General features: G+C 39.4%; 1 protein-coding gene across 10 annotated transcripts in view; it reads left to right on the plus strand.

Moving 5' to 3' along the window:
* fat3a (FAT atypical cadherin 3a) overlaps nucleotides 1-12322 on the plus strand; it is a 319263-nt gene that overhangs the window by 298511 nt on the left and 8430 nt on the right. For 7 of the 10 annotated variants that reach the window (XR_011602462.1, XM_070970149.1, XM_070970151.1 and 4 more), the window contains 2 exons: nucleotides 1939-1998; nucleotides 3445-3480. The exons of 2 other annotated variants lie outside the window; for them this stretch is intronic. Coding sequence is in view for 7 of the 8 variants with exons in the window: in XM_070970149.1 (XP_070826250.1) it covers nucleotides 1939-1998; nucleotides 3445-3480 (96 nt within the window). In the remaining variant the exon portion in view is untranslated. The remainder of the gene's footprint in view (nucleotides 1-1938; nucleotides 1999-3444; nucleotides 3481-12322) is intronic. One more of the 10 variants, XM_070970154.1, reaches the window with a different exon arrangement.

Here is a 12322-nt window from a genome sequence, read left to right on the forward strand (position 1 = left end):
GTTTATGTTGAGAAAAGGACTCATTCATTGGTAGCTGAACAGTGGGTTTGTATTGTATTTGTATTGAGCACTGACTGTCTCCTTCACAAAAGTGTGAAGACATTTTCTAGTTAAATATCCAGTTACCATCATGGAGTTTCCATGTTTTTTAGTCTGTCCACACTGATATAAGCTCATAAAAATAATGTTAATTTTGTTAAGAGAGAATATTAAATAATATTAGGCTAATTAGGCCTAAATACATTTTATTAGATTTTTTATTGGAATGTCTGTTCCCCACAGTCCCTGCTTTTAATTGTTGCACTTCAACAAATCTAGTTGAGGATCCCCATTGTACTGTAAAAGGTCTATAAGAGTGCATATATAAAGAGAAGAGAGGTGGGGAGAAATAGAGAATGATAGTATTTGGCATAAACCTCCCCACATCTAACCCCATACAGTGGTCAATCACAGTATGCCAAGTTTGTCATCCCCACAACACAAGTAAAACTCAGACATCCAGTCTTACAAGAATGGTAGAACTTGGAATTATGATGATGAAGAACACAAGTGCAGATAGGAAAGCAGTTTGAGATCAAGAGTATGTTGAAAGTAATGACTTGATTTACATAAACGTTACCATGGATATTCATTGTTTCCAGAGGATAAGTGGATTGTCTCCTTTAGCACCACCATCAAGCCAAGTGTTCAATTGCACAGGAGATATCTCATACTTTAACAGACATATTGCTATGAGATTTGCTGAGGAAATTCAGGTGGAGAAGGATCAAAATCTCAGATTTAATAACCCCTTGGTCATTCCTCATTTGATTCTATCCAAGGACCTGTATTGTGTTTCATACACCTGTCTCTCTCCCAACATTTTCTGCTCTGACACTGTCAACTATCAAGTGAACTGGCTAAAGAAACATTAAAAATATATATTTTTAATGTCACTATTGGTAAGGCTCTAAGATTAGCAAAATCAGCAATACTGTATGTTGTCAGTTCTGTTCAACCTTTACAAATTGTGAGATTTTTTTTCAGACATTTACTCATTTATGTTTGCATATACTGTCAGATTGCTAAAATAGGAAGGAATTCCCAAGGTTTCACAAACTTACAACTCTACATTGTAATGATTTCACAAGAGTATCATTGTAAGCAATCTCAAAGAAGCCAAGGGGTTGTGACTGCTTCACAGTGTGATGTCGGTGGTCGTGGCCTTTGAACTAGAGCTGTGTGTTTGGTTTTGTGTTTCATTTTTTCTGCATTGCACCATCCTGTTCCCATATATTTGCAATCCATGACATTCATTGTTTCACTTTTCAGAATGATCATATTTAAAAAACAACCGTTTTTGTGTCCCTAATCATCAAGTGATTAAATATGTGAATTTTGCCTTAACTATATTAATACTGTTGCCTTTGTCATTTCTGTGCTTGCAAAAGTCTGATTGGTGTCATCAGATAAGGAAGTGTCTGCACTAAAATGACAAGCAGTAGAAATGTACTGGCATTTTTGTTTTCTATCTATCTATCTATCTATCTATCTATCTATCTATCTATCTATCTATCTATCTATCTATCTATCTATCTATCTATCTATCTATGCTTTAATATTGTGCTGATTCCCCATGGCTTTCTCTGCATCTGTGTAGTTCATTTTCTTTGTTTGTCAGTGTCTACTGTGCTTTTTTTTTTTTTTATTACTTAAACTATCTCCATATGTGTGAAGAATACTGGAAGCAAATTGCCCCCCAAATCCCCCCAAAATCAGTAAGAAGTCTTGACAATACCAGAAGCAGGTAGTCCTCTACAGATAGGACTAGCAGTAGTGGACAACCATAAGCAATGACATAGATATGAGGGCTGACCCCTAACTAACACTATGAGTAGCATTTTCCACTATGAATGACTGTATTTCAAAACTTATCTCCTCCTTTTTTCCTTCCACAAGCCTCCATAGTGACCGTCATTCGACTGGTCAATGATGCAGTCGACACAATCGAAAGTGAAGGTACCATGTCTCATTCCTTTTGTGTCTCTCATCTCACTCTTTCACTCTTGTCTTATCTCAGTCTTGTTATCTGTTGACCTCTGAAAGTGGTGTTTACAGTTTTAGAAACAAGCTGAAAACACTCTCACTTAACAAGTTTTGAACACTCTTTCAGTAAGTGAACCCTCCTGGGCACAGAGCAGCTTCCAACATGTCACGACATAGGTTTACAGATTATTTTTCTCCTTTCTTTCACAGTCTCACAATCAGTGGTTAGTCACTCCTACCCACGTTCAGGTTAGCTTTTGTTGCATTAGCTCTCAGTTCTCAACATATTTTTCCATAAAGCAGTAGTGGCAAACCACATTCCAGCCAACAATCTGCAGGCTTTGATTCTAACTTGGCAATTTCATTGAAGAGTTCCTCCCTTTTTTTACTCTACTCCCTCAAGGAATGTTAATCAGTCAGGGAGTGAGTCTTTAGTTGGGCTGAAAACCTGCTGACTGTTGGCTCTCCATGGCACATGGTTGGCATAACATAGGAATTTTCTTTCATTTCATGAAAAGCTTAAACATGAAAGTGGGCCTCTTTGTCAATATTTTGTCGATATTCCTTGTTAAATTGTCATCTACCACTGAACTGGAGAGTAAATCTTGAATGCCTCATCATTTTGTTCATATGAAGACACCGACAAGTGATCATACCAAAAACAAGTCACGTAGGTTAGTTGTCAGGGTAGAATGCACACCACAGAGTCCAGTGTCAAAGTCAGTCACTGTATGCAGCCCTTCGTCTTCCTTAATGGGATGTTTAGACTCCAAGGCAAATGTTACATATGGCATTAATGCATACAAAATCAGTGGAAAGATATGAGTATACACAAATGCATATTTATTCAGCTTGGTGTAAAATTCAACTTTCATGTCGTTAGTTCATATTGCTTTATGAATTGACATCATGAACACACAGTAACAAGAAAGAAACAGAGAAGCCAGAGGACAACAATAAAAAGGACTGGAGTTCTTGGTGATAGCTGTGACACACACACACACACACACACACACACACACACACACACACACACACACACACACACACACACACACACACACACACACACAGGTATTCTCTCCAAGCAAACAAGACTGCTGCTGTAATGTGCCTTGTGAGGGAAGTCTAGTCGACACCTACACCTTCCATGTGCTCATGAGAGTTGTAATTGTTGTTATAGTAGGGTAGCACAATCTTTGTTTTATCTAGGGTAAAATGATGAGGTGCTTGATCACACTTTTATTTCTAAGTTCTAAGTTAAGTTTCTAAGTTAAGCCTCAACTGAGAACTGGAAGGAAATTAATTCCCACAGCATCTCCACTTCTTCTATCCTGTACCACTATATTTAGAACAGTGGACACACTCTTGGTCCAGTGCTTAAGGCCACTGTGTTCTTGTTGTTTTTCCACCTGACAGTGTCAGTAATGGACCAAGGTCAAGGCTACAACAGAGGTGACAAGTATCTATCTATCTATCTATCTATCTATCTATCTATCTATCTATCTATCTATCTATCTATCTATCTATCTATCTATCTATTTGCAGCGAGTAGACAAAATAACAATTGCCCAATGAAAATAATGTACAAAATCTACATTGTACATACTGCCAAAAAGGTGGGTCATATGAGGCTCAACAGATTTTGTTGAATGAATTTCCTAATGATGAAGATGCTAACAGATTAGTCTATCCAACTATCTGATCCAGGACAAATTTCCATTGAATTTGCTGATTGGCTCACTTCTAGTTCCAGCATCAGGCCAAAACTTCCACTTGACAAACACTTTTGTGACAAGATATCCTGAAAGCTAATAAGCAGAATTCCAAGTAATTTCTTTGTTTGATAGACCCCAAAGGCATTTGTCTCTACAGTTTTTTTATTTATCCCTTTTTTTCCGTGTCCTGTAGCACTGGACAAACAGCTGATGTTAAACGTCTTGGTTGCACCTACAGTGTGAGCAAGATCATTGAGTCTCTCAGGAGCTCTCTTAGTTTTCCTGCATTCATTTCAGCTGTAGCCCATATTCAAACATTTAAATGCTAATTTCCAGACAAGTTTTATAGCTAACAAATGCTGCTAATTGCACTTAGTATGTTGCCAGTTGCAGTAAAACCAGAACAGGATGCAGTCAACACTAAAATTTTGGAGAGTAATCTATTAATTTCACCGGGATCTGCAGATGCTCTCACAGGGGTGGAATTAATGGGCAAACACTTGTACTGAGCTAAAATTTGACATAGCAAACCATTGAAACCATTTTCCAGCCATGGACCTTGCTAGCTAGCTTGTTAAATAGCAGCCAACTTGCTTGCAGAACTATTGTGGGAAGCCTTAGCACATTGGCTGTTAGTTCAGTAGCTGCATTAGTTCACCAACGAGCCCTGGGAGAAGTCACTGTCACCAAGCTTCCAGTACTGTTTTTTTCAGGCCAATTGCTCTTGTGACCAGACCTTTATGGTAAAAGAATCTTGTGGAGTTTTTGAACACTTCTAGTATTTTGTGGTCAGTTTTGTCAGTGGGTCCCTGTTTTGTTTGTTCTTGCGCAGGTACATGAGGATGCAGATAAAAATACATCCAGGTGATGCAATACACATTTTTTTTACCAATGGTTTCACAGTATTCCACTCATGTATGGATAGCAGTAATATGTTAAGAAATATAGTAATGCATCAATCAGCAAAAGGTAGAGATGAAGAGGAGCTGGTAAACAGATGTAAACAATGCAGATTTTAAATTAAAATTACCTTGAAATTTGGCTTTGCAAAAGTTTTATGAGGACGGAAAATCATTCAATACATTTTTTGGACCTCAAGAGCACGCCCACTTTGCTGGCCTAAACCTATCAAATAGTATAAATAATATCAAATTAGATGCACTTACAGTGCACTTCTCTGGACTCCTGAACCTGAAGCTGACATCCAACCTTCACCTTGCCCAGCAGTGGGGGACTTGAGTCACATGACTTAACTCAGGCCCCAATTCCATATTTGAGGACTTGACACTTGCTTGACTAATTTCATAAAAGATTCAACCTGACTTAGACTTGAGACAGATGACTCCAACAGACTTTTTTTAGTAAATACTTGCATTTTTCTAGATATTGAGGGGTTGAGGTTTTTTTTTTGTTTTTTTTTTTGTTTGTTTTTTTTTTTAAATATGATGTGTTAATTTCTCATGCATTGCATGCAAAACTGGTAACTTAGCAGGACATTGGCAGATCAGCAGTGGCAAACACATGAGACAGCTTTCATGACAGGGGCAAGTCTAAAATAATAATAATTACTGGATTCAAGGATTATGTTGTTGATGCCGGTAGTAAGAAGAGAATGCAAGGTCTGCAGCTGAAAAATCAGTGAAAAGACCACCACTACATCCAATTTCATCCTTCATTACAAAACCTGCAAAAAAAAAAAAAAAAAAAGCTATGTAAAGGTCTTTATAGCTAACCTATCAGTGGGTAAACCATTAGATTGAAAACTAAAGTAAGTGTTGTTTGACTTGGTGTGGAATTGATTGTTCAATTTATTGAGAAGACATGTTGTTAATGTAAAAGACAATTTGGGACTGATTTGGGGCCATACAACCAGTTAAACTATGCAGGCACATTACTAGTTAATATGGCTGCATGCTCTGGACTAAATGGTTACAGGTGTAAATTCACATGCAATTGTACCCCCTTCTATGCTGTTTGAAGTGTCTCTTTAATACACTATTGTTTTGATTGTGTACTTGCTCTGTTCCAATCAGTTTGCTGCCAATGTAGCTACAGCTGAAACAACAAACAACAAAGGTCGCAGTCATACTAGAAATCCAAAATGGCTCCGCTTTAATTTCACACCTCCTCTCTCCGTTGTTTTGGAGTGTGGAGTGTGACAAGTCAGTACGTTGCTCTGTAGGTAGCTGTGGTGGAAGTTTTCCAAGTTGGTCATGTAATAAACTCTCATGCTGAACTGATCTGAGTGTATGGCAAAAATAGTTTCTGTGGTTTTGGTGGATATATATCCATGATTTGGTAATACTCTTTGGTGGTTTGGAGTAATATGGTTTGTTTGTTGTTTTTGTTTTTTCAAGGAGGTTTGATCCTAGGGCAACTGGTCTTGATTGTACAAAGTTAAAACATTTCACGTCATCCAAGGGGCTTCTTCAGTCCAATCGACTGCTTGAGAATCCCAGGTATTTAACCTCTGTGGAGTTTTTACTTTTGCCGGAGTCTCTTGAGGTCAAGTGTAAAAATGGGATGCATGCAGATGGGGGATAAGTGAGAGCCATAGAGATGGTGGTTTTGTTTCTTTCCTCAAAGTAGAAGACAGCAGTGGTAAGTTGCCATGATGAATCTTGCTCCTGTTTGCAACTGTCATGGTTTTAAGTTTTAGTTTGCCTATTTCCTGTTTTATGTTTATGTCCTGTCTCCTTGTGTTTTGTTTTAATTCCTGTCTTTGTCACTTTCCCACCCTTGTGATGACGGATTAGTTTCAACTGTACCTGGTTAGTCTTCCCTGTTTTGTGTTTTTATTCAGTGGCTGTATTTGGAACTGGCAACTGTAGACTACAGGTGTAGTATTTATAACATACTGCATTCTGTTTTTCATAGCAGTATAGCAATATGAAACTGTTAAATCAGTTTATTTTCCCATATGCTAGGCCAGGCTTAACTGGTTTCCAGTTTGGGAAAGCCAAAGTAAACATGGCAATTGGCAAACCATCACTACTGGGCAGCATTCCCTAATGCTCAAAAAAAAAGAGAAATTATAAATGTGAATTTTCATGATTTTACATTAGATGACATTTAGCTGAGAGATGGGTAACACCTATCTGATGACTGGAAGGAACCACATTAGCCAGCGTTTTGTCGTATTACTTCTTCATTACCTCCTTCAATGAGACTTGGGGCTCTATTTTTCGGCTCCGCTGCTGGCACAGCTCAGGCGCGGCGCATAGTTCGGTCTGCTGCGCCGATGGGGCGTGGCGGCGCAGACTTTGGTATTTTCGTGCACTGCGCCGCCGGCGCATCTCCTCCCCCTTCTCATCTCAGTCCCACCCAGTGGCGCAACACGGAAAGAGGGAGGGGAGAAGGTGTGGAGTGGGTTTGACACAGCCGAATCAAATTTTCACCAATCACAGCAGCTCCTTGCCTCACCTTTAAGAACGTCGCTGGCGAGGCGTATGGCAAGTTTCGAGGATGACTGAGACCACATAGGAAAGTGTCCCACACCCAAGCTTCTCCCAGGAGGAGACTGACGTCACTCATGTCTCATGACATCCGTTTGTATTACTTTGCACACCCGTTTGTATATACTGTTTATTTTTTCTCAGTATATATAAATATATATATATATATAGTTTTATATTCTGTTCTATATTTTGTGGTATATTTTGTTTATATATATATATTCTCAATATAATTTTTTTATATATATATTTGCTTTTTATATATATAGTTCTCTCTCTTTTCTTTCTTTTCTAATTTTATTCTAATTCTATTCTTGTAAGGAGCACTGCAACAAAAACAATTTCCCCTCGGGGATAAATAAAGGATTTCTGATTCTGATTCTGATGTCTAAGTATGAGGTCCTTAGATGGAAAATCCTCGGCCTCCTCCTCATCCTCCTCAAAGCAATGATGTACTCCATCTTTGTAGATAGCATTAAGCATTACAATAAAAACATTTGTATTTGGAATGAAATGACGTGGGTAATAGTGGACAACGATCATCACTTACGTTTTTTCCATGTGTCTATCTCTCTCTGTCTATCGAATGCTCTGAGATAGATGTAGTATATATGCTCTTTAAGATGCCACGGCTGTTTCTGGTTGGCACAGCAACGTTAATTGATTAGTTTGCATCCCTGTTTCACCTGCGTTCAGTCAGGTTGAGTGACCATTGTGCGTGCCAAACGTGCTTGCGATGTGGTCAGATGAGATACGGATCAAAATATAAATTGAGGTCTGACTGTATGTGCTGACCCAGATAGTTGCATTGAATCGCGGCTGTTGCTAATTATTGATTGTAGTGAAATGCCAGACACCGTGGAAACCTGACTGAGGTGTTGGTGATGTGAGTGCACAACTCTGCTGGTTTACGAAAATCCACTTGCCCAGCGATACGCCGCTGGCACACAGAATTGACCAGGTCTGGGGTGGTGAGCTTTCAGCGCACTTTTACGCCACCAGCACAGCCGGCGCCACATTGGCGGCAGAGTTGGAAATAGAGCCCTGGGTGCCTTTTCATAAACCTTGTTTATCAATGGTATTTTTGTTCGTGTTAATCCCCATGCTCATCTCATCATATTGGGAACATTTCCTCCTTGGCACTAATTGCATGTTTTCAATAAAATACATCACAACTGTAATGTTAGAATAACAGGAATAAAAAATTAAAATGTCTTTCAGTTCAGTTCAGTTTGAAAATTCTAAAAAAAAAAAAACCTCCCCATTGTTGTGACTGCTCCAGCGCTTTGCATTGTGGGCAAGATTGACTGGTAAGATGCATACTGGAGATATTTCAGAATTAGCACAACATCCAGGAATTTTTGTTGGACTGCAGATTTTGCCTTTATTTGTATGCTGCATGCTACATGCTACATTTTGTCCATATCAGTATGTACTGGTAGCTTAGTTTTTTGTTCTTCAGTCTGCATGGTTAAGTGTCCTGCATTTGGGCCTTTTTGAACTGCCAAACATAACAGCTCTCACGATCCAACTTTCCATTGTTGTTAATGTTGAGGCTTGTTATTGATTGCCACAAAATATCAACAATTTGTAAGGTTTTATGAGGTGTAAGCAGGCTCCAACAGTTTTCTTTGACGTTGAAATGAAAATTTAACTCTAAATAGCCACTGTATTTTAAGTTATTTACAGCCGGTAAAATATAAGTAAGTAAAGTAAGTACTGAAGTCAGTATTGAACGTGTATATATATTTCTAAAGGGGCTATTGAAATGAATTTTTTACCAGATGTCAGTAACAATTCAAGTAATCGACAAATACAAATACAAATACAAATACAAATACAAATACAAATAAATCAAAACAAATAAGTTCATAAATTAATTTATGTGAAATAAACTGGAATGACACAGGCAAGAAATATTGAACACATGAAGAAGAAGGAGATGTGCAAAACGGCATGGAAAGCCAAGAAACCAGCTGAAATCTGTCAGTATTTAGAATGCAATCCTGCTCCCTGTCAGTACAAATTAATATCAGATGATTTAGTCCTTATTGGTGGCCTATAGAAAGGTTTGTCATTACCAAGGTGTCACACAAGAAACATCTCATGATGGGTAAAAGCATAGTGATGGCATTAGTTACAGACGAATAAACCGTATAAACCAGGGGTGGGCAACCTGGTCCACAAAGGGCCGCTGTGGCTGCAGGTCTTCTTTCCAACCAAGCAGCAGCACACCAGACTTGACTCATTCAATCAACTGTGAGCTCTTGCTTGGTTGGAACAAAAACCTGCAGTCACACCGGCCCTTTGTGGAACAGGTTGCCCACCCCTGAAACAGTCAAGATAGGTGCAGGTAGTGCAAGCAATTCTATGAAACCATAAGACATGTGCAACAAGGTATGTAAACAGGTGGCATATGCAACAGGTAGTGAGTGGCAGTGCAGTAAAGATAAAAAGCAAGTGAATAGATGAGGTATACAGTGAATTTGGGTAACACTGTCGCCTCGCAGCTAGAAGGTCCCCGGTTCGAATCCCGCTGTGGGCGCTGGGCGTGTCCTCCACCATGCCTTTGGTGCTGCTGCTCAAGGAAAAATAAGGGGCCTTTCTGTGTGGAGTTTGCATGTTCTCCCTGTGTTCACCTGGGGTATCCTCCATAAAAATACCCCCACTAAAAAACATGCAACATGGTCACCTGGTGATGACGACAATGGAACTGGTCTCCGGGTGCTGGTGGACTTGCAGCCCACTGCTCCTGGTCTGCCGTGGAGGATGGGTCAAAAAGCGGGAAAGAATTTCACAGATGCATGGCATGTACAGTTTCCCCCTTCAACTCTGCATGTTGTGTGTAAAAATGTGACGAATAAAGGAATTCTTCTTCTTTAAATGTAAAATATAAAGTGTTAAGTGTGGTGTACAGTATGTGCAGTATGGCATGGGCTGAGGTCTAATGTTTATCTTGTAGTCTCTTGGGGTGGAAGAGGAGGTGACAATGTCAATCAATGGGAGGGTGCTGTAGAGGGGCCTGGATGCCCTGCCACAGTGGGTGTGGTTGAAGTCTTCAGCAACAATAAGGGCTCCATCAGGGTGTGCAGTTTGTTGTTTGTGGATAGCAGCATACAGTTCCTACATTGCTAGCTTAGCATTAGCATCCGGGGGGATATAAGCTGCAGTTATCATAGTGGATGTGAACTCTCTTGGCAGATAAAAAAGCCTGCACTTGATCATTAGATATTCTAGATTAGCAGAACAGTGGCTCCCACTGATAGCAGAGTCTGTACACCAAGTTCTGTTCACGTAGATAAACAGTACTCTACCCCTGATCTTACTGGGGTGCTCTGTCGTTCTGTCCACTCTGAAAACGTGCCGTCGGTGCAGCTCTATCACATTGTCTGTATGTTGTTAAGCCATGTTTCAGTGAAATTCATTTCAATAGCCCCATTAGAACTATGTTTACTGACAAAAATGTTGACAGGTTCAATACTTTTTTTCCCGCTGTAAGTGTGGAAACTGTGGGAGATGATCAGAATTTCGTAAGACTTGAGTTATGCCTTGCTTAACATGAGCAATGACTTGGCTTACTTGACTTAAAACAGGGACTCGACTTGACTTGCTTCTTATTACAATAACTTGGAATTTGCTTGAGACATGGACGTGTAACTTGGTCCCACCACTGCCCATCATGTCCTGCCACGAGCAGCATCAAGACACCATCTACTACCAGATGGTCAAGACAAGTAATTTGCCATCCATCTGTCAAGCATTGACCCGAGATAGAGACTGCATGAAAATCAAATATTAAATCAACGCTTTTCATCTCTAAGCTAGTCTAAACTGGAAGAAATTATTTTGTCTACCCCCTGCGTCTTTCTCTTTTTATGTATACCCAATTGTACTTTCATGCTTATATAGTTTGTAACTGGTTAATTCCTCTGGTCTTCCCCTTCCCTATCAGCTTTGTGTGCGTATGAGTGTGATCTGATGAATTGCTATGATTTCCCACCCCTCATACTCACTGTGCTGTGCTCACTTAGCAACCCACTGTACCCCCCCAACTGTACCAGTTGTTGTGCTGAGGTTTTCACAGCCTCAGTCTTCCCATTGTTCATATTTTGCCTTGATGCATGGATGTCTTTTTGTTGTATTTGTCATTGCTTTTGAACTTCACTCTCCATTTGTATTTCACTCAGCATTTGCCCTAAAATTGAATTTGCCTTCACTTAAATTAATCCACAGAGTTTTTGGTAGATTGTCCTTCTGGTCAGCCAAACCTTCGTGATGAGATTCATCATTTGTGCTGTGCCAGTAGATTGTTGGCTCCAGTCCTCAACCCTAACACCTTAGTATACCCAAGCTGTGTCCCATTTCAGGTGTGCACTCCTTCAGAGATTACATTTCAAGATAGAATATGTTTAGATCAGTCAACAAGTCTCTCTAATTCCAAAGGCTCTACCAAATGTAATCAAGAATGAAAGCTTGTTTTGCTTGAATTTGGGGGAGATGCCCACTCACCTGTCACTTCTTTATGCTACATTGGGTCAGTCTTCATCAACTTGCAAATTCAGAAAATCTTACCTTACTTACCATTTTGTTGTGTTTGGGGGCTAGCTATTACCACTAAATGCTTCATTAAAAAATTGACCAATTAGATGCAAATAATTGAAGTCAAGCATATATCATTGACTGTTCTTAGTAGTTTGGAAATGCCCAATTTGTCACTGCCTTCCAAAAAAAACCCCCACAGGACTCAAAATCATTCATATGAGACTGACCACTTTAACAGTTGCAGTTTGATGAAGTTGATGAATGAACTTAGAGTAATTGTGGTCATGGTGAAAAGAAACCAATGTTGACTGGATGTGAACTGCAGTCACTGTTCTCAAAGGGAGATGTTCAGCTATCAACCACAACCTCCTAGCTCTGAGATTTTGTGGTGTTTTATCTATAAAAGACTACTTCTGCTTCTGAGAGTTAACAGTTGTTATCTGCAACACCACACCAGGTCATTTCTCAGGAAAACCTAGCAGGAAAACCAATGTCATTTGTCAGACTTTATTATACTAAGATGAGAATTTATATGTTTAATCATTCTATTCATACTGCATATATAAGTATCTCCATGGAGTG

The sequence above is a fragment of the Chaetodon trifascialis genome, chromosome 9 (genome assembly GCF_039877785.1).
Source record: "Chaetodon trifascialis isolate fChaTrf1 chromosome 9, fChaTrf1.hap1, whole genome shotgun sequence".
In the NCBI taxonomy this organism is placed as follows: Eukaryota; Metazoa; Chordata; class Actinopteri; order Chaetodontiformes; family Chaetodontidae; genus Chaetodon; species Chaetodon trifascialis.